Source organism: Ammospiza caudacuta, chromosome 34, assembly GCF_027887145.1.
Source record: "Ammospiza caudacuta isolate bAmmCau1 chromosome 34, bAmmCau1.pri, whole genome shotgun sequence".
Lineage (NCBI taxonomy): Eukaryota > Metazoa > Chordata > Aves > Passeriformes > Passerellidae > Ammospiza > Ammospiza caudacuta.
This window is the reverse complement of record NC_080626.1, coordinates 2,990,647-3,016,379: the sequence shown is the minus strand read 5'-3', so window position 1 is coordinate 3,016,379 and position 25,733 is coordinate 2,990,647. Positions and strand designations below refer to the sequence as shown.

The following is a 25,733-nucleotide window of genomic DNA, read 5'->3' as shown; positions in this document are numbered from 1 at the left end:
AGAGAAGCCACGCGTTTTGCCGCAGGACGCAGCGGTGCCGCCCCTAATTAACAGCGCTAATTACCCGCGCGCCCTCCTTCCCCTCCCGCTAATTAACGGCGCTCATTAAGGATCCGGCGGAGTCCCAACGGGCTCGGTCCTCCAGCGCCATAGAGCGCTGGGGGTAGAGCGGCCCGCGCGCACTTCCGGCGCGCACCGGAAGCGGCTCCGCTCTCCCATAACCCCCCGCGCGCTCCCGCCGCCACCCCTCTCCAGCGCCGCCGCCATGGTGGGTCCGGCCGCGTTCCCGAATCCGCCGCCATCCGCGGCCGGGACGGCCCGGGGAGGGCCCGGGGAGGGCTCAGGGGAGGCTCGGGAGGGTCCGGGAGGGCTCAGGGGGCGGCGATGGCCGGCGCGGCCCCCGCCATGACCGGGCCCGGTGTCGCCTCAGGGCATCGACATCCGCCATGACAAGGACCGCAAGGTGCGGCGGAAGGAGCCCAAGAGCCAGGACATCTACCTGCGCCTGCTCGTCAAGGTGAGCAGGGCCGGGACACCGGTACCGGGCCCGGTTCGGCCGGGATCCAACCCTGGATGGAGCCCGGGGCAAACGCGGCCCCGGTACTCCCGGTACTCCCGGTACTCCCGGTACTCCCGCTCCGTCCCGGTTCCCCTCGCGCTCTCCGGGCCGGTCCCGCGTCCCTGCCCCAGCCCCAGCTCTTCCCTTTCCTTCGTCCCCACTTCCCCCGGTTTGTCCCGGTTTTCTCGGTTTCCCCCCGCCTTCTGCAAGTTATCCCAAATTTCCGCCGTTTTTTCGCCGATTTTTCACGGTTCCCCCCGGTTTTTCCCGATTTTCCCCGGTTCCTCCCGGTTTCCTCTGGTTTTTTTTCTGGTTTTTCCCGATTTCTCCCTGTTTTCTCCGGTTTTTCCCGAAATTTTCACGGTTCCCCTCGGCTTTTCCCGATCTCTCCCGGTTTTCTCTCGGTTTTGTCCCTGTTTATTCCTCTTTCTCCCGGGAAAACCTTCTCATTCCCATTTTCTCCCCGTTATTCCCGGTTTTCTCTCCGTTTTGTCCCTGTTTATTCCTCTTTATTCCCGTTTTCTCCCTGTTTTTCCCGATTTTCCCGGTTTTCCCTGATTTCCTTCGGTTTTCACGCGCTGTTCCCTTTTCCCACTGCTCTTTCCCAATTTCCCCGGTTTTTCCCGGTTTCCCCCATTCCCATCCCGGTTTTTCCCGTTCCCATCCCGTTTTTTCCCCGTTTTTTCCCCTTTTTTCCCCGTTTTTTCCCCTTTTTTCCCCGTTTTTTTCCCGATTTCACGGGTTTTTATCCCATTTCCAGCTGTACCGGTTCCTGGCCCGCCGCACCAACGCCCCGTTCAACCGCGTGGTGCTCAAACGCCTCTTCATGAGCCGCTCCAACCGGCCCCCGCTGGCTTTGTCCCGCCTGGTGAGACCCAAAATCCCCGAAAATCACCCCAAAAATCTCCCCAAAATGTCACCCACCCGTCCCCGCCTGGAGAGCCCCAAAAACCCCAAAAATAACCCCAAAAAAATCACCTGAAACAGCCCCAAAATCCCCTAAAATCACCCCAAAAATCCCCGAATTTACCCCAAAAACATCCCCAAAATGTCACCCACCCGTCCCTGCCTGGAGAGCCCCAAAAACCCCAAAAATAACCCCAAAAAAATCACCTGAAACAGCCCCAAAATCCCCTAAAATCACCCCAAAAATCCCCGAATTTACCCCAAAAAATCCCCGAATTTACCCCAAAAACTCCCCGAATTTACCCCAAAAAATCCCCGAATTTACCCCAAAAACATCCCCAAAATGTCACCCACCCGTCCCTGCCTGGAGAGCCCCAAAAACCCCAAAAATAACCCCAAAAAATCACCTAAAACCAAAAACCCCAAAAATAACCCCAAAAATATCCCCAAAATGTCACCCCAAAAATATGCCCGTCTGGAGAGCCACAAAAACCCCCAAAAATAACCCCAAAAAATCTCCTGAAACAGCCCCAAAATCCCCGAAAATCACCCCAAAAATCCCCGAATTTACCCCAAAAACATCCCCAAAATGTCACCCACCCGTCCCTGCCTGGAGAGCCCCAAAAATAACCCCAAAAATAACCCCAAAAAAATCACCTAAAACAGCCCCAAAATCCCCGAATTTACCCCAAAAAATCCCCGAATTTACCCCAAAAATCCCCGAATTTACCCCAAAAACATCCCCAAAATGTCACCCACCCGTCCCCGCCTGGAGAGCCCCAAAAACCCCAAAAATAACCCCTAAAAAATCACCTAAAACCAAAAACCCCCAAAAATAACCCCAAAAAATCACCTAAAACAGCCCCAAAATCCCCGAAAATCACCCCAAAAACGTCCCCGAAATGTCACCCACCCGTCCCTGCCTGGAGAGCCCCAAAAACCCCAAAAATAACCCCAAAAAATCACCTGAAACAGCCCCAAAATCCCCTAAAATCACCCCAAAAATCCCCGAATTTACCCCAAAAACTCCCCGAATTTACCCCAAAAAATCCCCGTATTTACCCCAAAAAATCCCCGAATTTACCCCAAAAACATCCCCAAAATGTCACCCACCCGTCCCTGCCTGGAGAACCCCAAAAATAACCCCAAAAAATCACCTGAAACAGCCCCAAAATCCCCTAAAATCACCCCAAAAATATCCCCAAAATGTCACCCACCCGTCCCTGCCTGGAGAGCCCCAAAAACCCCAAAAATAACCCCAAAAAATCACCTAAAACCAAAAACCCCAAAAATAACCCCAAAAATCTCCCCAAAATGTCACCCCAAAAATATGCCCGTCTGGAGAGCCCCAAAAACCCCCAAAAATAACCCCAAAAAATCTCCTGAAACAGCCCCAAAATCCCCGAAAATCACCCCAAAAATCCCCGAATTTACCCCAAAAACATCCCCAAAATGTCACCCACCCGTCCCTGCCTGGAGAGCCCCAAAAACCCCAAAAATAACCCCAAAAATCACCTAAAACAGCCCCAAAATCCCCTAAAATCACCCCAAAAATATCCCCAAAATGTCACCCACCCGTCCCTGCCTGGAGAGCCCCAAAAATAACCCCAAAAAATCACCTAAAACCAAAAACCCCAAAAATAACCCCAAAAAATCACCTAAAACAGCCCCAAAATCCCCGAAAATCACCCCAAAAATGTCCCCAAAATGTCACCCACCCGTCCCTGCCTGGAGAGCCCCAAAAACCCCAAAAATAACCCCAAAAAAATCACCTGAAACAGCCCCAAAATCCCATCCAGGCGGCCCCCGCTGGCTCCGTCCCGCCTGGTGAAACCCAAAAATCCCCGAATTTACCCCAAAAATCCCCGAATTTACCCCAAAAAATCACTCGGGGACCTGTCCTGCCTGGTGAGACCCCAAAACCAACAAAATTATCCCAAAAAATCACCCAAAACCCCAAAAATCTGCCCCAAATCCTCCGAAATATCCCAGGATTTTTGGCCGTTTTCTCCCTGATTTTTTGGGTGTTTTTCCCGGGATTTTGGGTGTTTTTCCCTGCAATTTTTGGGGGTTTTTCCCGGGATTTTTGGGTGTTTTTCCTGGGATTTTTTGGGTGTTTTTCCTGGGATTTTGGATATTTTCTCACAGAGATTTTGCCTGTTTTCTCACTGGATTTTGGGTGTTTTTCCCGCGATTTTGGGTGTTTTTCCCGGGATTTTTGGGTGTTTTTCCCGGGATTTTTGGGTGTTTTTCCCGGGATTTTGGGCTATATTCTCACAGAGTTTTTGCCTGTTTTCTCACTGGATTTTGGGTGTTTTTCCCGCGATTTTGGGTGTTTTTCCCGGGATTTTTGGGTGTTTTTCCCGGGATTTTTGGGTGTTTTTCCCGGGATTTTTGGGTGTTTTTCCCGGGATTTTTGGGTGTTTTTCCTGGGATTTTGGGGTGTTTTTCCCGGGATTTTTTTGGGTGTTTTTCCCGGGATTTTTTGGGTGTTTTTCCTGGGATTTTGGATATTTTCTCACAGAGATTTTGCCTGTTTTCTCACTGCATTTTGGGAGTTTTTCCCGCGATTTTGGGGTTTTTTCCCGGGATTTTTGGGGTTTTTTCCCGGGATTTTTGGGTGTTTTTCCCGGGATTTTTGGGTGTTTTTCCCGGGATTTTTTTGGGTGTTTTTCCCGGGATTTTTGGGTGTTTTTCCCGGGATTTTGGGCTATATTCTCACAGAGTTTTTGCCTGTTTTCTCACTGGATTTTTGGGTGCTTTTCCCGGGATTTTTTGGGTGTTTTTCCCGGGATTTTTGGGTGTTTTTCCTGGGATTTTGGGGTGTTTTTCCCGGGATTTTGGGTGTTTTTCCTGGGATTTTTTGGGTGTTTTTTCTGGGATTTTGGATATTTTCTCACAGAGGTTTTGCCTGTTTTCTCACTGGATTTTGGGTGTTTTTCCCGGGATTTTTGGGTGTTTTTCCTGGGATTTTGGGGTGTTTTTCCCGGGATTTTTTTGGGTGTTTTTCCCGGGATTTTTTGGGTGTTTTTCCTGGGATTTTGGATATTTTCTCACAGAGATTTTGCCTGTTTTCTCACTGCATTTTGGGAGTTTTTCCCGCGATTTTGGGGTTTTTTCCCGGGATTTTTGGGTGTTTTTCCCGGGATTTTTGGGTGTTTTTCCTGGGATTTTTTTGGGTGTTTTTCCCGGGATTTTTGGGTGTTTTTCCTGGGATTTTGGGCTATTTTGTCACAGAGGTTTTGCCTGTTTTCTCACTGGATTTTGGGAGTTTTTCCCGCGATTTTGGGTTTTTTTCCCGGGATTTTGGGGTGTTTTTCCTGGGATTTTGGGGGTTTTTCCCGGGATTTTTTTGGGTGTTTTTCCCGGGATTTTTGGGTGTTTTTCCCGGGATTTTGGGTTTTTTTCCCGGGATTTTTGGGTGTTTTTCCCGGGATTTTTGGGTGTTTTTCCCGGGATTTTTTGTGTGTTTTTCCTGGGATTTTGGGCTGTTTTCTCACTGCATTTTGGGTGTTTTTCCCTGCAATTTTTGGGTGTTTTTCCCGGGATTTTTGGGTGTTTTCCCCGGGATTCTGGGCTATTTTCTCACAGAGCTTTTGCCTGTTTTCTCACGGAATTTTTGGGTGTTTTCTCCCTGATTTTTTGGGTGTTTTTCCCGGGATTTTTTGGGTGTTTTTCCCTGCAATTTTTGGCTGTTTTTCCCTGCAATTTTTGGGCGTTTTTCCCGGGATTTTGGGCTATTTCCTCCCTAATTTTTAGGCCATTCCTCTCTGTATTTTAGGGTGATTTCCCCCATTTTGGGTGTTTTCCCAGATCCGCATGATGCGCAAGCCGGGGCTGTTTTCTCACTGCATTTTGGGTGTTTTTCCTGGGATTTTGGGCTGTTTTCTCACTGCATTTTGGGTGTTTTCCCTGCAATTTTTGGGTGTTTTTCCCGGAATTTTTGGGTGTTTTTCCTGGGATTTTGGGCTATTTTCTCACAGAGGTTTTGCCTATTTTCTCAGTGCATTTTGGGTGTTTTTCCTGGGATTTTGGGGTGATTTCCCCCATTTTGGGTGTTTTTCCCGGGATTTTGGGGTGATTTCCCCCATTTTGGGTTGTTCTCCCCAGATCCGCATGATGCGCAAGCCGGGGCTGTTTTCTCACTGCATTTTGGGTGTTTTTCCCGGGATTTTTGGGTGTTTTTCCCGGGATTTTTTGTGTGTTTTTCTTGGGATTTTGGGCTATTTTCTCGCTGCATTTTGGGTGTTTTTCTCTGCAATTTTTGGGTGTTTTTCCTGGGATTTTGGGCTGTTTTCTCACAGAGGTTTTGCCTGTTTTCTCACTGCATTTTGGGTGTTTTTCCTGGGATTTTGGGTGTTTTTCCCGGGATTTTTTGGGTGTTTTTCTTGGGATTTTGGGCTGTTTTCTCACTGCATTTTGGGTGTTTTTCCCGGGATTTTTGGGTGTTTTTCCCGGGATTTTTTGTGTGTTTTTCTTGGGATTTTGGGCTATTTTCTCGCTGCATTTTGGGTGTTTTTCCTGGGATTTTGGGCTATTTTCTCACAGAGATTTTGCCTGTTTTCTCACTGCATTTTGGGTGTTTTTCCCGGGATTTTGGGGTGATTTCCCCCATTTTGGGTGTTTTCCCAGATCCGCATGATGCGCAAGCCGGGCCGCGCCGAGCGCACGGCCGTGGTGGTCGGGACGGTCACGGACGACGTTCGCATCCAGGACGTGCCCAAGCTCAAGGTCTGGGGCAAAATCCCCGGGATTTGGGCAAATCCGCGAAATCCGCGGCTTTTGGGGCGCTTTGGGGAGGAATTTGGGGAATTTTGGGGCGTTTTTATGCGGGAATTTGTGGGGAAATTGAGGAATTTTGGGGGATTTTTATGGGAGTTTGGGGAGGAATTTGGGGAATTTTTATGTGGGAATTTGTGGGGAAATTGAGGAATTTTGGAGGATTTTTATGGGAGTTTGGGGAGGAATTTGGGGAATTTTGGGGCGTTTTTATGCAGGAGTTTATGGGGAAATTGAGGAGTTTTGGAGGATTTTTATGGGAGTTTGGGGAGAAATTTGGGGAATTTTGGGGCATTTTTATGTGGGAATTTGTGGGGAAATTGAGGAATTTTGGAGGATTTTTATGGGAATTTTGGGAATTTTGGGGGATTTTTGTGGGAATTTATGGGGAAATTGAGGAATTTTGGAGGATTTTAATGGGAATTTGGGGAATTTTGGGGGATTTTTGTGGGAATTTATGGGGAAATTAAAGAATTTTGGAGGATTTTTATGGGAGTTTGGGGAGGAATTTGGGGAATTTTTATGCAGGAATTTGTGGGGAAATTGAGGAATTTTGGAGGATTTTTATGGGAGTTTGGGGAGGAATTTGGGGAATTTTGGGGCGTTTTTATGCAGGAGTTTATGGGGAAATTGAGGAGTTTTGGAGGATTTTTATGGGAGTTTGGGGAGAAATTTGGGGAATTTTGGGGCATTTTTATGCAGGAATTTGTGGGGAAATTGAGGAATTTTGGAGGATTTTTATGGGAATTTTGGGAATTTTGGGGGATTTTTGTGGGAATTTATGGGGAAATTGAGGAATTTTGGAGGATTTTAATGGGAATTTGGGGAATTTTGGGGGATTTTTGTGGGAATTTATGGGGAAATTAAAGAATTTTGGAGGATTTTTATGGGAGTTTGGGGAGGAATTTGGGGAATTTTTATGCGGGAATTTGTGGGGAAATTGAGGAATTTTGGAGGATTTTTATGGGAGTTTGGGGAGGAATTTGGGGAATTTTGGGGCATTTTTATGTGGGAATTTGTGGGGAAATTGAGGAATTTTGGGGGATTTTTATGGGAGTTTGGGGAGGAATTTGGGGAATTTTGGGGCATTTTTATGCAGGAATTTGTGGGGAAATTGAGGAATTTTGGAGGATTTTTATGGGAGTTTGGGGAGGAATTTGGGATTTTGGGTCATTTATGGGAGTTGAGGAATTTTGGGGAGGGTTTGGGAGTTTTAATGGGAACTTTGTGGATTTTTTAGGTTTGTTTTGACATTTCGGGCTGCGGTGGGGTTTGGAGGCAATTTGGGGTTTTTTAGGGTGGTTTTGGGGGTGATTTTGGGGTGATTTTCGGGGGGTTTCAGGGGTGATTTCTGGGTGATTTTGGGGGTGATTTCATGGAGATTTGGGGTGGTTTTGGGGGTGATTTCTGGGTGATTTTGGGGGTGATTTCGTGGTGATTTTGGGGGTGGTTTGGGGGTGATTTCTGAGTGATTTTGGGGTGATTTCTGGGTGATTTGGGGGTGGTTTCTGGGTGATTTTGGGGGTGGTTTCATGGTATTTTGGGGGTGATTTCATGGTGATTTTGGGGTGATTTCATGGTGATTTGGGGGTGGTTTCTGGGTGGTTTTGGGGTGATTTCTGGGTGATTTTGGGGGTGATTTTGGGGTGATTTCTGAGTGATTTTGGGGGTGGTTTCTGGGTGATTTGGGGGTGGTTTCTGGGCGATTTTGGGGTGGTTTTGGGATGATTTCTGTGTGATTTTGGGGGTGGTTTCTGTGTGATTTTGGGGGTGGTTTTGGGATGATTTCTGGGTGATTTTGGGGGTGATTTCATGGTGATTTTGGGGGTGATTTCATGGTGATTTTGGGGTGATTTTGGGGGTGATTTCATGGTGATTTTGGGGTGGTTTTTAGGGTTTTTGTTGTGTTATTTTGGCACGTTTTTGGGTGTCTATGTCTGATTTTTGGGGCCGGTTTTTGTGTGTTTGTGTCTGATTTTGGGGGATGATTTTTGCTTTATTTTGGGGCGTCTTGAGTGATGTCGGGGCCTGGTTTTTGTGTGATTTTGGGATGTTTTTTAATGATTTTTGTGTGACTTTGGGGTGGGTTTTGGGGCTTTTTTCTGTGTGTTTTTGGTGTGTGTTTTACTGATTTTTGGGCTTATCTTTATGTGATTTTTTGGGCTGGTTATTGTGTGACTTCGGGGTGGTTTTTGGGGTAGTTTTGTGACATTTTGGGGCTGTTTTTTGTGTGATTTTGGGGTGGTTTTTGGGGTAGTTTTGTGGTATTTTGGGGCTGTTTTTTGTGTGATTTTGGGGTGGTTTTTGGGGTAGTTTTGTGATATTTTGGGGCTGGTTTTTGTGTGATTTTTGGGTGGTTTTGTGACATTTTGGGGCTGGTTTTTTGTGTGATTTTGGGGTGGTTTTTAATGATTTTTGTGTGAATTTGGGATGGGGTTTGGGGCGCTTTTTTGTGTGTTTTTGGGGTGTGTTTTACTGATTTTTGGGCTTATTTTTATGTGGTTTTTGGGGCTGTTTTTTGTGTGATTTTGGGGTAGTTTTGTGACGTTTTGGGGCTGTTTTTTGTGTGACTTTGGGGTGGTTTTTGGGGTAGTTTTGTGACGTTTTGGGGCTGTTTTTTGTGTGATTTTTGGGTGGTTTTGTGACATTTTGGGGCTGGTTTTTGTGTGATTTTGGGGTGGTTTTGTGTCCCTTTGCCAGGTCTGCGCCCTGCGGGTGACGCGCGGCGCTCGCACGCGGATCCTGCGCGCCGGGGGCTCCATCCTGACCTTCGACCAGCTGGCCATGGCCACGCCCAAGGGCAAGGGCACCGTGCTGCTCTCAGGTGGGCACAGACCCCTCCCCAAATTCCCAAAATCCAAAAAAATCCCCGTGAAAATCGCTTAAAATAGCCCAAAATAACGATAACCGCAAATAAGCCCAAAATCCCCCCAAAATCCCCCCAAAGCCGAGTGCCAGGGCCATGCCCAAGGGCAGGGGCACCGTGCTGCTCTCAGGTGGGCGCAGACCCCTCCCCAAATTCCCAAAATCCAAAAAAATCTCTGTGAGAATGGGTTAAAATAGCCCAAAATAACGATAATTGCAAATCACCCCAAAATTCCCCCAAAATCCCCCCAAAATCCCCCAAAATCCGCCCAAAATCCCCCTAAAATCCCCCCCAAAATCACCCCAAAATCCCCCCCAAAATCACCCTAAAATCTCCCCAAAATCCCCCCAAATTCCCCCCAAAATCCCCCCAAACCCCAGTGCCAGGGTCATGCCCAAGGGCACCGTGCTGCTCTCAGGTGGGCACAGACCCCTCCCCAAATTCCCAAAATCCAAAAAAATCCCCGTGAAAATCGCTTAAAATAGCCCAAAATAACGATAATTGCAAATCCCCCCAAAATCCCCCCAAAATCCCCCCTAAAATCCCCCCAAAATCCCCCAAAATCCCCCCAAAATCCCCCTAAAATCACCCCAAAATCCCCCCAAATTCACCCCAAAATCCCCCCAAATTCACCCCAAAATCACCCCAAAATCCCGATTTTTTTTGCCCTAAAATCTCTTTTCTTTCCCCAAATTCCCCATTTCCCCCTAAGCAGTTTTATTTTTACCAAAATCCCCATTTTTCACCCCAAACTTTCTGTGTTTTTGCCCTAAAATCCCGATTTTTTTTGCCCTAAAATCCCGATTTTTTTGCCCTAAAATCTCTTTTCCTTCCCCAAATCCCCATTTCCCGTAACCAGTTTGATTTTTACCGAAATCCCCGTTTGATTTTTTACCGAAATCCCCATTTGATTTTTTACCAAAATCCCCATTTGATTTTTACCGAAATCCCCATTTTATTTTTTACCAAAATCCCCATTTGATTTTTTACCAAAATCCCCATTTGATTTTTACCAAAATCCCCATTTGATTTTTTACCAAAATCCCCATTTGATTTTTACCGAAATCCCCATTTTATTTTTTACCAAAATCCCCATTTGATTTTTTACCAAAATCCCCATTTGATTTTTACCAAAATCCCCATTTGATTTTTTATCAAAATCCCCATTTTTCACCCCAAACTCTCTGTGTGTTTTTCCCCAAATCCCCCGTGTTTTTCCCTAAAATCCCGATTTTTTTCCCCTAAAATCCCGATTTTTTTGCCCTAAAATCTCTTTTCCTTCCCCAAATCCCCATTTCCCGTAACCAGTTTGATTTTTTACCAAAATCCCCATTTGATTTTTACCAAAATCCCCATTTTATTTTTTACCAAAATCCCCATTTGATTTTTACCGAAATCCTCATTTGATTTTTACCAAAATCCCCATTTGACTTTTACCAAAATCCCCATTTGATTTTTACCAAAATCCCCATTTTTCACCCCAAACTCTGATTTTTTTCCCCAAATCCCCTGTGGTTTTCCCTAAAATCCCGATTTTTTTTCCCCTAAAATCCCGATTTTTTTGCCCTAAAATCTCTTTTCCTTCCCCAAATCCCCATTTCCCGTAACCAGTTTGATTTTTACCGAAATCCCCATTTGATTTTTACCAAAATCCCCATTTGATTTTTACCAAAATCCCCATTTGATTTTTTACCAAAATCCCCATTTGATTTTTATCAAAATCCCCATTTGATTTTTTACCAAAATCCCCATTTTTCACCCCAAACTCTCTGTGTGTTTTTCCCCAAATCCCCCGTGTTTTTCCCTAAAATCCCGATTTTTTTCCCCTAAAATCCCGATTTTTTTGCCCTAAAATCTCTTTTCCTTCCCCAAATCCCCATTTCCCGTAACCAGTTTGATTTTTACCAAAATCCCCATTTGATTTTTACCAAAATCCCCATTTGATTTTTTACCAAAATCCCCATTTGATTTTTACCGAAATCCTCATTTGATTTTTACCAAAATCCCCGTTTGATTTTTTACCAAAATCCCCATTTGATTTTTTACCAAAATCCCCATTTGATTTTTACCAAAATCCCCATTTGATTTTTTACCAAAATCCCCATTTTTCACCCCAAACTCTCTGTGTGTTTTTCCCCAAATCCCCCGTGTTTTTCCCTAAAATCCCGATTTTTTTCCCCTAAATCCCGATTTTTTTTGCCCTGAAATCCCGATTTTTTTTTGCCCTAAGATCTCTTTTCTTTCCCCAAATTCCCATTTCCCCTGAGCAGTTTTATTTTTACCAAAATCCCCATTTCATTTTTACCAAAATCCCTATTTGATTTTTTACCAAAATCCCCATTTTTCACCCCAAACTCTGTGTGTTTTTCCCCAAATCCCCCGTGTTTTTCCCTAAAATCCCGATTTTTTTCCCCTAAATCCCGATTTTTTTTGCCCTGAAATCCCGATTTTTTTTTGCCCTAAGATCTCTTTTCTTTCCCCAAATTCCCATTTCCCCTGAGCAGTTTTATTTTTACCAAAATCCCCATTTCATTTTTACCAAAATCCCTATTTGATTTTTTACCAAAATCCCCATTTTTCACCCCAAACTCTGTGTGTTTTTCCCCAAATCCCCCGTGTTTTTCCCTAAAATCCCGATTTTTTTCCCCTAAAATCCCGATTTTTTTGCCCTAAAATCTCTTTTCCTTCCCCAAATCCCCATTTCCCGTAACCAGTTTGATTTTTACCAAAATCCCCATTTGATTTTTACCGAAATCCCCATTTTATTTTTTACCAAAATCCCTATTTGATTTTTTACCAAAATCCCCATTTTTCACCCCAAACTCTGTGTGTTTTTCCCCAAATCCCCCGTGTTTTTCCCTAAAATCCCGATTTTTTTCCCCTAAAATCCCGATTTTTTTGCCCTAAAATCTCTTTTCCTTCCCCAAATCCCCATTTCCCGTAACCAGTTTGATTTTTACCAAAATCCCCATTTGATTTTTACCGAAATCCCCATTTTATTTTTTACCAAAATCCCCATTTGATTTTTACCAAAATCCCCATTTGATTTTTTACCAAAATCCCCATTTTTCACCCCAAACTCTCTGTGTGTTTTTCCCCAAATCCCCTGTGTTTTTCCCTAAAATCCCGATTTTTTTGCCCTAAAATCCCGATTTTTTCCCCTAAATCCCGATTTTTTTTCCCCTAAAATCCCGATTTTTTTGCCCTAAAATCTCTTTTCCTTCCCCAAATCCCCATTTCCCGTAACCAGTTTGATTTTTACCGAAATCCCCGTTTGATTTTTACCGAAATCGCCGTTTTTGCCCCCGAACGCGCAGGGCCGCGCAAGGCGCGCGAGGTCTATCGGCACTTCGGGAAGGCGCCGGGCACCCCCCACAGCCACACCAAGTGAGCCGGGGGGGGAAATGCCCCGATTGGGGCAAAATTGGGGCAATTTGGGCAATTTGGGGACGTTGGGGCAGATTTTGGGGCAGTTTGGGGCTATTTTGGGGCAGATTTTGGGGTTTTTTGGGGCAGATTTGGGGACAGTTGGGGCAGATTTGGGGCATTTTGGGGCTGGTTTGGGGCAGTTTTGGGGGATTTTGGGGCTGGTTTGGGGCATTTTGGGGCACATTTTGGGGTTTTTTAGGGCAGATTTGGGGCAGTTTTGGGGCAGTTTCGGAGGATTTTTAGGGCAGATTTGGAGACAGTTGGGGCAGATTTTGGGGGATTTTGGAGCATTTTGGGGTTTTTTAGGGCAGATTTGGGGACAGTTGGGGCAGATTTTGGGCGAATTTGGGGCATTTTGGGGCAGTTTTGGAGGTTTTTAGGGCAGATTTTGGGGGATTTGGGGATATTTTGGGGTTTTTTAGGGCAGATTTGGAGACAGTTGGGACAGATTTTAGGGGATATTTTGGGGGTATTTTGGGGGTTTTTAGGGCAGATTTGGAGACAGTTGGGGCAGATTTTGGGGGATTTTGGAGCATTTTGGGTTTTTTAGGGCAGATTTGGGGACAGTTGGGGCAGATTTTGGGCGAATTTGGGGCACTTTTGAGGCATTTTGGGGCTGATTTGGGGCATTTTGGGGCACAGTTTGGAGGATTTTGGGGCAGTTTTGGGGCATTTTGGGGGTTTTTTAGGGCAGATTTGGGGACAGTTGGGGCAGATTTTGGGGGATATTTTGGGCGAATTTGGGGCAGTTTAGGGGGATTTTTAGGGCAGATTTTGGGGCAGTTTTGGGGGATTTTGGGGATTTTTAGGGCAGATTTGGAGACAGTTGGGGCAGATTTTGGGCAACTTTGGGGCAGTTTTGGGGGTTTTTTAGGGCAGATTTGGGGACAGTTGGGGCAGATTTTGGGCGAATTTGGGGCAGATTTTGGGGCAGTTTTGAGGAATTTTTAGGGCAGATTTGGGGACAGTTGGGGCAGATTTTGGGGCTGGTTTGGGGCATTTTGGGGCACAGTTTGGAGGATTTTGGGGCAGTTTTGGGGGATTTTGGGGGTTTTTTAGGGCAGATTTGGGGACAGTTGGGGCAGATTTGGGACTTTGGCTGGGAGGGTTTGGGGCATTTTGGGGGGAAATTGGGGATTTTCGGGGGTTGGATTTTTTAAGGGATTTTGGGGGTTTGGGACAGAATTTTTGGGGATGTTTTGGGGTGTGGGATGGGGATTTTGGGGGGACATTTTGGGGTTATTTTGGGGTTATTTTCATGTGTTTTGGGGTAATTTTGGGGGGATATTTGGGGTGTGGGCTGAGATATTTTGGGTTATATTTGGGGACATTTTGGGTTTGTTTTGGGGTAATTTTGGGGAATATTTTGTCGTATTTTTGGGGAATATTTTGGCGTATTTTTGGGATATTTGGGGTTATTTTTGGGGACATTTTGGGTTTATTTTGGGGTACATTTGGGTGACATTTTGGGTGTGTCTTGGGGTATTTTTGGGCGACATTTTGGGTTTATTTTAGGGGATGTTTTGGAGTTATTTTGGGGGATATTTGGGTTATTTTGGGATATTTTTGAGGGACATTCTGGGGTATTTTGGGCTACATTTGGGTGACATTTTGGGGGTTATTCTGGGGGTATTTTTGGGGACATTTCGGGTTTATTTTGGGGAATATTTGGGTTATTTGGGGGTATTTTTGGGGACCATTTTGGGTTTATTTTGGGGTATTTTTGGGGGTCACTTTGTGGTATTTTGGGGATTTTCGGGAGTGTTTTGGGGGGATATTTTGGGGAATATTTGGGTTAGTTTGGGGGTTATTTGAGGGTATTTTTGGGGACCATTTTGGGTTTTTTTTGGGGGTCACTTTGTGGTATTTTGGGGATATTTGGGAGTGTTTGGGGGAGATATTTTGGGGTATATTTGGGGGGCTTTTTGGGGTATTTTGGGGAAATATTTAGTGTGTGGGCTGGGGTATTTCTGGGGAGATTTTGGGTTTGTTTCAGTGTATATTTGGGCTACATTTTGGGTTTATTTTGGGGTACGTTTGAGGGACATTCTGGGGTATTTTTGGGGACATTTTGGGGAATATTTGGGTTAGTTTGGGGGTTATTTGGGGGTATTTTTGGGGAGATTTTGGGTTTGTTTTGGTGTGTATTTGGGCTGCATTTTGGGTTTATTTTGGGGTACGTTTGAGTGACATTTTAGGGGGTATTTGGGGGATATTTTGGGTGCATTTTGGGCTGATTTTGTCCCATTTTTTGAGTCGCTCACCCCCATTTTCTCTCTCGCCAGGCCCTACGTGCGCTCCAAGGGCCCCAAGTTCGAGCGCGCCCGAGGCCGCCGCGCCAGCCGGGGCTACAAGAACTGAGCCCCCTCCCCAAATAAACGGGGCAGGGGCGGCCCCCGCCCCAAAAACCAAACCCCCGTGTCTGCGTGTGATAAAATGCAAAAAAAAAACTGAGAAAAAAGCTGAAATGGCCCCAAAAATAACCCCCAAAAAACCCAAAATTGCCCTAAAAATCAAACCCCTGTGTGTGATGGGATGGGAAAAAAAAACGGAGAAAAAAGTTGAAATAGCCCCAAAAATAACCCCCAAAAAACCCAAAATTGCCCTGTGTCTGTGTGTGATGGGATGGGGGAAAAAACGGAGAAAAAAGCTGAAAATGCCCCAAAAATACCCGAGAAAAACCCCGAAAACAGCCCTGAGAAAACCCCAAACCTGCCCCAAAAATACCCGAGAAAAACCCCCCAAAACTGCGCCAAAAAATCCCCAGAAAAACCCTAAAAATACCCCCCAAAAAACCAGAAAAACCCCAAAAACAGCCCTGAGAAATATCCCAAACCTGCCCAGAAAAACCCAAAAACCACCCCAAAAAAGAGGAAAAAAAAACAAAAAAAAAAAAACCCGAGACAAACCCCGAAGAACCCCCGAGAAAAACCCCGAAATGGCCCCAAAAACTCCGGAAACTCCCCCTCACAAAAAAAAACAAAAAAACCCTGAAACGCCCCCCAAAAAAATCTTGTGGAAAACCCCAAAAAACACTCCAAGAAAAACCCTAAAACTGTTCCAAAAAACCCTCAAACCGCCCCAAAAAAACGCGAGAAAAATCCCAAAAATGCCCCCAAAAAATCCTGAGAAAATCCCAAAAATACCCCAGGGAAAACCTTAAAAATACCCCAAAAAGGTCCCCAAGAAAAACCCCAAAAATACCCCAAAAAACTGAAAAAAAACCCCAAACCTGAGAAAAACCCCAAAAATGCCCTGAAAAAATCCTTTTCTTCCGTGAAAATTCCCCTTTTTTCTCTTTAAAAATCCCTTTTTTCTCCAAAACCTTTTTTTTTCCATAAAAATCTCCTTTTTTAATCCACAAAAAAAATCCCATTCTTTCCCCAAAACCCTCATTTTTTCCCCTAAAAAACCCCTTTTTTCTCCCAAACCTCCAATATTTTCCCTTCTAAAAACACTTTTTTCCCCAAAACCCCCTTTTTTTCCCCACTGAAAATCCTTTTCCCAAAACCCTCCTTTTTCCCCCTCTAAAAACCATTTTTTTCTCAAAAAATTTTTTTACCCTTTCAAAAACTTTTCTTCCCCAAAACCCCCCATTTTTTTTCCCAAAACCTCATTTTTTCCCCTCAAAAATATCAATTTATTTCCCTAAAAAAAACTCCTTTTTATTCCTCTAAACCCGCTTTTTTTTAAAAAAAAAAAAAAATAAAAATCTTTTTTTTCCCCTCAAAAAAAAATTCCTTTTTTATCCCAAAACCTCCATTTTCCCCCCAAACCGACACCACATTTTGGGGGGGATTCTCTTTATTTCCCCTCCCTCCCGCCCCTCCCGCCTTTCTGGATTTTGGGGGATTTTGGTTTTTTTGGTTTTTTCTTTTTTTATTTTGGGGATTTTGGGGGGATTTTCTTTATTTTGGATTTTTTGGGGGTTTTTTGGTGTTTTTGGTTTCACTTTTTGGGCTCGTACTGGATCAGGCGCATGATGGCGTCGTTCTTCATCACGCCCTCGATGAACTCGGCCTCGGCGATCTTGTCTGGGGCGGAAAACCGAGATTTTGGTTAAAAACGGCGATTTTGGGTTAAAAAGGGCAAAAATGGGGATTTTTGGGGGTTCAAACCCGAAGATTTTGGGTTAAAACGGGCAAAAATGGGGATTTTTGGGGGTTCAAACCCGAAGATTTTGTGTTAAAAACTGGGTGTGTTGGGTTAAAAACCCGAAGATTTTGGGTTAAAAAGGGCAAAAATGGGAATTTTGGGGGTTCAAACCCGAAGATTTTGGGTTAAAAAGGGCAAAAATGGGGATTTTTGGTGTTCAAACCCGAAGATTTTGGGTTAAAAAAGGCAAAAATGGGGATTTTTGGTGTTCAAACCCGAAGATTTTGGGTTAAAAAGGGCAAAAATGGGGATTTTTGGGGGTTCAAACCTGAAGATTTTGGGTTTAAAAGGGCAAAAATGGGGATTTTGGGGGTTCAAACCCGAAGATTTTGGGTTTAAAAGGGCAAAAATGGGGATTTTTTGGTGTTCAAAGCTGAAGATTTTGTGTTAAAAAAGGCAAAAATGGGGATTTTTTGGTGTTAAAACCCGAAGATTATGGGTTAAAAAGGGCAAAAATGGGGATTTTTGGGGGTTCAAACCCGAAGATTTTGGGTTAAAAAGGCAAAAATGGGGATTTTTGGTGTTCAAACCCGAAGATTTTGGGTTAAAAAGGGCAAAAATGGGGATTTTTGGGGGTTCAAACCCGAAGATTTTGGGTTAAAAACTGGGTGTGTTGGGTTAAAAACTGGCGATTTTGGGTTTGGGCTGAAAAAGGCAGATTTTGGGTCAAAAGGGGCCAAAAAATGGGGATTTTGGGGTTAAAAATGCTGATTTTGGGGTTAAAACCGGCGATTTGGGGTTAAAACCCGGCAAATCTGGGTTTGAAAATGGCAGGTTTGGGTTTGGGGTGAAAAATGGCGATTTTGGGTCAGGAGGGGCAAAAAAAGGGGATTTTGGGTTGGGGCGGAAAACGGGGATTTGGGGTTTGGGGAGGGGGTTCCAAAATTCAGGATTTTGGGATCGGGGTGATTTTGGGTTTTCCACGGGGGTTTCAATGCGATTTTTTCCAGGGAGGTTTTGGGGAATTTTTGGGGTGATTTTAGTGGGTTTTGGGGGCATTTTTGGGGTGGTTTTGGGGGGATTTTTGGGACGGTTTTGGGTTTTTTAGGTGGGATTTTTGGGGTGATTTTGCTGGGTTTTTGCAGGGATTTTTGGGGTGATTTTTGGGGTGATTTTGGGGGTTTTTTTGGGTGGGATTTTGGGGTGATTTTGGGTGGGTTTTGGGGAGGTTTTGGGGTGATTTTGGGTTTTTTTTTGGGTGGGATTTTGGGGTGATTTTGGGTGGGTTTTGGGGTGATTTTGGGGTTTTTTTGGGGAGGTTTTTTGGGGTGATTTTGGGTGTTTTTTTTGCCAGGATTTTTTGGGTGATTTTGGGTGGTTTTTGGGGTGATTTTGGGTGGTTTTTGAGGAGGTTTTTGGGGTGATTTTGGGTGGTTTTTTGCCGGGATTTTTGGGGTGATTTGGGGTTGTTTTTTGCCAGGATTTTTGGGGTTATTTTAGTGGTTTTTGGGGGGGATTTTTTGAGGGGATTTTTGGGGTTATTTTGGTGGGTTTTGGGCGGGATTTTTGGGGTGATTTGGGGTTGTTTTTTGCCGGGATTTTTGGGGTTATTTTTGTGGTTTTTGGGGGGGGATTTTTTGAGCAGATTTTTGGGGTTATTTTGGTGGGTTTTGGGCGGGATTTTTGGGGTGATTTGGGGTGATTTTTGGCCGGGATTTTTTGGGGTGATTTGGGGTGGTTTTTTGGAGGGTATTTTTGGGGTGATTTGGGGTGGTTTTGGGTGCGCACCGTTCTCGCCCTTTTTGAAGTAGGCCCAGAGTTTGTCCGCGCGTTTCTGGGGGTTGTTCTCGTCCTCGGGCAGCAGCTTCTGCTCCTCGGCCGGGATCATCTTGAAAATGGCCTGGGGAGCCCAAAATGCACCCCAAAAATGTCAGCGACCCCCAAATCCATCAGGGACCCCGAAACCCCAAAAATGATACCCCCAAAAATGGCGTGGGGAGCCCAAAGTGCACCCCAAAAATGTCAGCGACCCCGGAAATGGAACCCCAAATCCATCAGGGACCCCGAAACCCCAAAAACGATACCCCCAAAAATGGCCTGGGGAGCCCAAAAACAGCATCCAAAAATCCATCAGGGACCCCAAAAACAGAACCCAAAACTGACAGGGACACCGAAAATGGCCTGGGGAGCCAAAATAGAACCCCAAAACTGTCAGGGACAACGAAACCCCAAAAACGGCGCCCCAAAACTGTCAGGGACCCTGAAATCCATCGGGGACCCCAAAATCAGTCTGGGGACACCAAAAATGGCTCTTGGGACCCCAAAACGACTCCGAGAACCCCACAATCGATCTGGGGACCCCAAAACCCATCGGAGACCGCCGAGGGCCCCGAAACGGCACCGGGGACCCCAAAACAGCTCTGGGGACCCCAAAATTCGTCTGAGGACCGCAAAAACAACACCAGGGACCCCAAAAACCCTCAGGGACCCCAAGAATGGCACCGGGGACCCCAAAAACGGCTCTGGAGACCCCAAAATCGATCTGAGGGCCCCAACCCGGCCCCGCTCAGCCGTGGGGGAGGGGCCTGACCCTGCCGCTGCCCCTCCCCCACCCCGATCCGTTTATGGCGCCCCTCCCCCCCCCCCCCCCCCCCCCCCCCGGTGTTTTTTCCATCCAGGACCGAAAATCCGGGATCAGGGAGGGGGGGGAGGGGCAAAGCCAATTAGCGCCCCTCCCCCACCCCGCGGTAATTGGGGACACGGGGGGGGGGAGGGGAGGGGGGGGATGGGCAGGGTCGGAGCCCGTCCTCCGAAGGGAATTCCCGAGTTCAAAATTCCTCTGGGATGAGGCGATCCCAAAATATCCCCAAAATGTCCCCCAAATATCTCCAAAATATCCCCAAAATATCTCCAAAATATCCCCAAAATATCTCCAAAATATCCCCAAAATGTCCCCCAAATATCTCCAAAATGTCCCCCAAATATCTCCAAAATATCCCCAAAATGTCCCCCAAATATCCCCCAAATATCCCCAAAATACCAAATCCCAAACCTCAAATCCTGAATTTCCTCTCAGGATGAGCCAATCCCATCCCCAACCCCAAATCTGCCGTTTCCGACCCCAAACCCGTGTTCTCCTCACCGTGATGATCTCCAGCACCTCGTTCTTGCTGACCTCGCCGTTCCTGCATCCCAACCCCCAAATCTCAGATTTCCAAACCCCAAATCTCAGATTTTTGACCCCAAATATCACCATGATGATGTCCAGCTGACCACGGCGTTCCCCAAACCCCAAATCTGCCGTTTCTCACCCCAAACCCTGGATGTTCTCACCGTGATGATCCCCAGCACCTCGCCCTTGCTGACCTCGCCGTTCCTGCATCCCAACCCCCAAATCTCAGATTTCCAAACCCCAAATCTCTGATTTTTGACCCCAAATGTCACCGTGATGATCTCCAGCACCTCGCTCTTGCTGACCGCGGCGTTCCCCAAACCCCAAATCTGCCGTTTCTGACCCCAAACCGCGGACGTTCTCCTGACCGTGATGATCTCCAGCACCTCGTTCTTGCTGACCTCGCCGTTCCCCAAACCCCAAATCTGCCGATTCCGACCCCAAACCGCGGACGTTCTCCTCACCGTGATGATCTCCAGCACCTCGTTCTTGCTGACTTCGCCGTTCCTGCATCCCAACCCCCAAATCTCAGATTTCCAAACCCCAAATCTCAGATTTTTGAACCCAAATGTCACCGTGATGATGTCCAGCTGACCACGGCGTTCCCCAAACCCCAAATCTGCCGTTTCTGACCCCAAACCGCGGACGTTCTCCTCACCGTGATGATCTCCAGCACCTCGTTCTTGCTGACCTCACCATTCCTGCATCCCAAACCCCAAATCTCAGATTTCCAAACCCCAAATCTCAGATTTTTGAACCCAAATGTCACCGTGATGATCTCCAGCACCTCGTTCTTGCTGACCACGGCGTTCCCCAAACCCCAAATCTGCCGTTTCTGACCCCAAACCGCAGACGTTCTCCTCACCGTGATGTCCAGCACCTCGCCCTTGCTGACCATGGCGTTCCCCAAACCCCAAATCTGCCGTTTCTGACCCCAAACCGCGGATGTTCTCCTCACCGTGATGATCTCCAGCACTTTGCCCTTGCTGACCACGGGGTTCCCCAAACCCCAAATCTGCCGTTTCCGACCCCAAACCGCGGACGTTCTCCTGACCGTGATGATCTCCAGCACCTCGTTCTTGCTGACCTCACCATTCCTGCATCCCAAACCCCAAATCTCAGATTTCCAAACCCCAAATCTGCCGTTTCCGACCCCAAACCGCGGACGTTCTCCTCACCGTGATGATCTCCAGCACCTCGTTCTTGCTGACCTCGCCGTTCCTGTCCACGTCGAAGAGCGAGAAGGCCCACTCGAGCTTCAGGTGGGTTTTGCCCGAGGAGGTCAGGTGCAGGGCGATGATGTACTCCCTGAAGTCCAGCGTGCCGTCGTCGTTGGTGTCGAAGCTGCGGAAGACGTGGCGCGCGTAGCCCTGCGGGTCCGAGTTGGGGAAGAAGGTGCCGTAGATCTTCTCGAACTCCGAGCGGCTGATGCGCCCGTCGGGGCACTGCCGCTGGAAGCTCTCGTACCTGAGCGGGCAGACGGAAAAAATTATTGTTGGCGTTATTGCTATTGATTTTGTTATTATTAATTTCATTGTTATAAATTTTATGCTATTATTTCTATTTTTATTTTTATTTTATTTTTATTTTTATTTTATTTTTATTTTTATTTTATTTTTATTTTTTTTATTTTTATTTTTATTTTATTTTTATTTTTTTTATTTTTATTTTTATTTCCTATTTTTATTTTTATTTTATTTTTATTTTTATTAATTTTATTATGTTATTATTACTAATGATTATTTATTATTATCATCGTCATCATCATTACCATGATCATCATCATTATCATTACCATTACCATTACCATTATCATTATATACGTATATAAATTATATACATATTTCTAAATAAATACATATATGTATATAAAGACATATATGTAAATGTGTATAAATACATATATCAAATTTATATTTATATTTATATTTATATTTATATTTATATTTATATTTATATTTATATTTATATTTATATTTATATTTATATTTACATTTATATTTATATTTATAATGTCTATTTTATATGTTATACTGTATTATTATTCTATAGTATATTACATTATATTGCATTGCACCCAAACTGAATCTTCCAAGCACTCACTGCCCAGTTATTATTATTACTATTATTATTATCATTATTGTCATTATTATCATTATTGTCATTATTATAATTGGTTTTATTTTATTTATTTATATACATTTATATAATTCATTACACTGTATTATTTATACTATTATAGTATTTATTATACTATATCACTTTATTATACTGTATTATTCTATATCCTACATAATACTATACTATATACTCTATTACACTGTACTATATTATGCTATACTTTATTATTTTATTATGTTACATTTATACCCTATTATTCTACACTTTATTACTTTATGTTACATTTATACCCTATTATTCTATACTTTATTATGTTACATTTATACCGTATTATTCTACACTTTATTACTTTATTATGTTACATTTATACCGTATTATTCTATACTTTATTACTTTATGTTACATTATTTAATATACCACATTATACAATACTATATTACTTTATTACTCTATACTGTATTAGTTTATTATATATTATTCTACATTATATTACTTGATTATACTATACTACATTATTCTATACTTTATTACTTTACTATGTTACATTTATACCGTATTATTCTACACTTTATTACTTTGTTACATTTATACCGTATTATTCTACACATTTTTACTTTATTATGTTACATTTATACCGTATTATTCTATACTTTTTTACTTTATTATGTTACATTTATACCGTATTATTCTACGCTTTATTACTTTATTATGTTACATTTATACCCTATTATTCTATACTTTATTATGTTACATTTATACCGTATTATTCTACACTTTATTACTTTACTATGTTACATTTATACCGTATTATTCTACACTTTATTACTTTATTATGTTACATTTATACCGTATTATTCTATACTTTATTACTTTATGTTACATTATTTAATATACCACATTATACAATACTATATTACTTTATTACTCTATACTGTATTAGTTTATTATATATTATTCTACATTATATTACCTGATTATACTATACTACATTATTCTATACTTTATTACTTTATTGTTACATTATTCTATATATTACATTATATTATATTACTATATTACACTCTATTATACTATATTATATTATATTATATTATTCTATTCTGTATTACTGTATTACACTATATTATTCTATATACTGTATTATATTAAATTATTCTATATACTGTATTATACTATATTACTTTATTATATTATTCTATACTGTAGAATAATTCCCAATGAGGGGCGAGAAATGCAGATTAGGTCATCTCATCATCAAGGTGATTAATTACCTTTTATTATTATTATTTAATATAGATTTACATAAGTTATTTTACTACATTATTTTATGCTATATTACCTTATTGTACTATTTTATTATACTATACTGTTTTGTTCTATATTATATTATACTATATTATTCTGTACTATATTACTTTTTTATAGTGTAGTATTCTAGACTACATACTTTATATACTTTATTATAACGTCATATTCTATATACAATATTACTTTATTAATTCTATATACCATATTATACCATATTTATATTATATTATATTATATTATATTATATTATATTATATTATATTATATTATATATTACATTACATTATATTATATTGTATTATATATTATATTATATTATATTATATTATATTATATTATATTATATTATATTTTATTTTATTATATTATATTATATTACATTACATTACATTACATTACATTATATTATATTATATATTACATTATATTATGTTATATTATATTATATTATATTATATTATATTATATTATATTACATTTTATTATATTACATTTTATTACATTACATTTTATTACATTATATTACATTATATTATATTATATTATATTACATTACATTACATTACATTACATTACATTACATTACATTACATTATATTATATTATATTATATTATATTATATTATATTATATTACATCTGAACTGGACCTGCCAAGTGCTCATCTCTGCTCGCAACTGCACAGGGTTAAGGCTAATTAATTACCTACCTAATTACTTTATTTCACCATATTTTTATTATACTATCATATATTTATATAGTTATGTATTTATGTATTTATATATTTATGTATTTATATATTTTATATTATCCTGCAATTATTTTATTAGACTATATTATTCCATCCCATATCGCGCTGCATTACATTTAAACGGAACCCCCACAGCACAACCCCTACAAAATCCAAAATAATCCCTAAAAAAACCCCAAAAAACCTCAAAAAAATCAAAATAAAAACAAAAAAAAACCCCCAAAAAAACAAAAAAAAAAACCCAATTAACCCCTAAATCACCCCAAAAGCCCCGAAATGACCCAAAACTCCCCAAATTTGTAATTTCCCGCGTACCAGCGGCAGAGCTCCTCCTCGGAGTAGCGCGTGCTCGTCTTGAGGTCCTCGAGCACCTCCTTGGACAGAGCCCCGCTCTTGGCGTTGCCCATGGCGGGACCCGAGGAGGAGGAGGAGGAGGAGGAGGAGGAGGAGGAAGAGCCTGGGGGGGGAGAGAGAGAGAGAGAAAATGGGGTGAGAGGAGGAAGGTTTGGGGCCTGAAATTTGGGGGGAAAAAAGAAGAGTTTGGGTACCGAAATTTGGGGGAAAAAATTAAGGTTCTGGGTCCTGAAATAATGACAATGACGAGGAGGAGGAGGAGGAGGAGGAGGAGGAGGAGGAGGAGGAGGAGGAGGAGGAAGAGCCTGGGGGGGGAGAGAGAGAGAGAGAAAATGGGGTGAGAGGAGGAAGGTTTGGGGCCTGAAATTTGGGGGGAAAAAGGGAATTTTTGGGTCCTAAAATGTGGGGGAAAAGAAGGGTTCTGTGACCTGAAATAATGAGGAGGAGGAGGAGGAGGAGGAGGAGGAAGAGCTTGGGGGAGAGAGAGAAAAAATGGGGTGAGAGGGGCGAGGTTTGGGTGCCGGAATTTGGGGGGAAAAATGAAAGTTCCGGGTCCCAAAACGAGGAGCAAAGAGAGGAAGGTTCTGGGTCCTGGGATTTGGAGGAGGAGGAAGGTTCTGGGAACCGAAATTTGGGGGAAAATTAAAGTTCAGGATCACAAAATAAGGAGGGAGAAGAAGGTTCTGGATGAGGAAACGAGGATGAGGAAGGTCCTGGGTCCTGGAATGAGGAGGAAGAGTAAAGTTCTGGGTTCTGGAATGGGGGGATAAAGGAAGGTTCTGGATCTCAGAGTGAGGAGGAAGAGGAGGAAGGCTCTGGGTGCTGGAATGAGGAGGAAGAGGAAGGTCTGGGATCCCAGGAGGAGGAGGAGGAAGAGGAAGGTCCTGTGACTCCAATAAACGAGGACAAGGAAGGTTCCGGTAAACGAGGATGAGGAAGGTCCTGGCCCCCCAGAATGAGGCAGAGGAGGAAGATCGCGGCCGGCCGAAGGCGAGGCTGAATTAAATCTCACGCCCGAGCAACGAGGATGAGGATGAGGAAGGTCCTGAACCCCCCAAAAACGAGGAAGAGGAGGAGGGGGAAGATCCCAAACCCCCGGAACCGAGGGCGAGGAAGATCCCGGACGCGGCGATGAGGCCGAAGGCCCCCAAAAGGAGACAGGGAAGGTTCCGGAAGGAGACGAAGAAAATTCCAGAGATGGGAATGGCGAGGATGATGAGGAGGGGGATGAAGGCTCCCCCGGAGGGTCCTTACTGGAAGGTTCCGGAGCCGAGGGTGAGGAGGGTGAGGATGAGGAGGGTGACGAAGGCTCCTCTGCGGTCCCGGCCCCGCTCCCGCCTTTATCAGGGGGGATTTGGGGGGGATTTGGGGGGGGGAGGGGATGAAGGTGATCC

The 25,733-nt window shown here is 43.6% G+C and overlaps 2 protein-coding genes across 3 annotated transcripts; one reads left to right on the top strand and one right to left on the bottom strand.

The window, feature by feature from the left end:
• Positions 1-199: 199 nt before the first annotated feature.
• RPL18 (ribosomal protein L18) lies at positions 200-14,952 on the top strand. 2 transcript variants are annotated; one of them, XM_058822748.1, is made up of 7 exons: positions 200-268; positions 431-517; positions 1,320-1,427; positions 6,098-6,196; positions 8,945-9,068; positions 12,428-12,497; positions 14,825-14,952. In XM_058822748.1, exons 1-7 carry the CDS (start codon positions 266-268, stop codon positions 14,898-14,900), a joined length of 567 nt encoding a protein of 188 aa, XP_058678731.1. In that variant the 5' UTR covers positions 200-265; the 3' UTR covers positions 14,901-14,952. The 2 variants fall into 2 exon arrangements, with proteins under 2 accessions (XP_058678731.1, XP_058678732.1); XM_058822749.1 differs by lacking the exon at positions 200-268 and adding an exon at positions 299-302 and having other exon boundaries at positions 430-517.
• A 1,535-nt stretch (positions 14,953-16,487) lies between these two features.
• Positions 16,488-24,392, bottom strand: RCVRN (recoverin). Its single transcript, XM_058822776.1, has 4 exons — positions 24,301-24,392; positions 20,985-21,273; positions 18,423-18,534; positions 16,488-16,573 (listed from the first exon to the last, which is right to left on the bottom strand). The coding sequence occupies exons 1-4, from the start codon at positions 24,390-24,392 to the stop codon at positions 16,488-16,490; spliced, it is 579 nt and encodes a 192-aa protein (XP_058678759.1).
• Positions 24,393-25,733: the final 1,341 nt, after the last annotated feature.

What these genes read in the sequence shown, in the direction of transcription:
- RPL18 (XM_058822748.1), top strand. An exon ending in CGCTGGCTTTGTCCCGCCTG is followed by an intron (nt 1,428 to 6,097) that starts GTGAGACCCAAA and finishes GTGTTTTCCCAG; the next exon opens with ATCCGCATGATGCGCAAGCC. An exon ending in AGGACGTGCCCAAGCTCAAG is followed by an intron (nt 6,197 to 8,944) that starts GTCTGGGGCAAA and finishes TCCCTTTGCCAG; the next exon opens with GTCTGCGCCCTGCGGGTGAC.
- RCVRN (XM_058822776.1), bottom strand. Translation starts at nt 24,392, where the DNA reads ATGGGCAACGCCAAGAGCGGGGCTCTGTCCAAGGAGGTGCTCGAGGAC. An exon ending in AGGTGCTGGAGATCATCACG is followed by an intron (nt 18,535 to 20,984) that starts GTGAGGAGAACG and finishes TGGGCTCCCCAG; the next exon opens with GCCATTTTCAAGATGATCCC. An exon ending in CTTCAAAAAGGGCGAGAACG is followed by an intron (nt 16,574 to 18,422) that starts GTGCGCACCCAA and finishes TTTCCGCCCCAG; the next exon opens with ACAAGATCGCCGAGGCCGAG.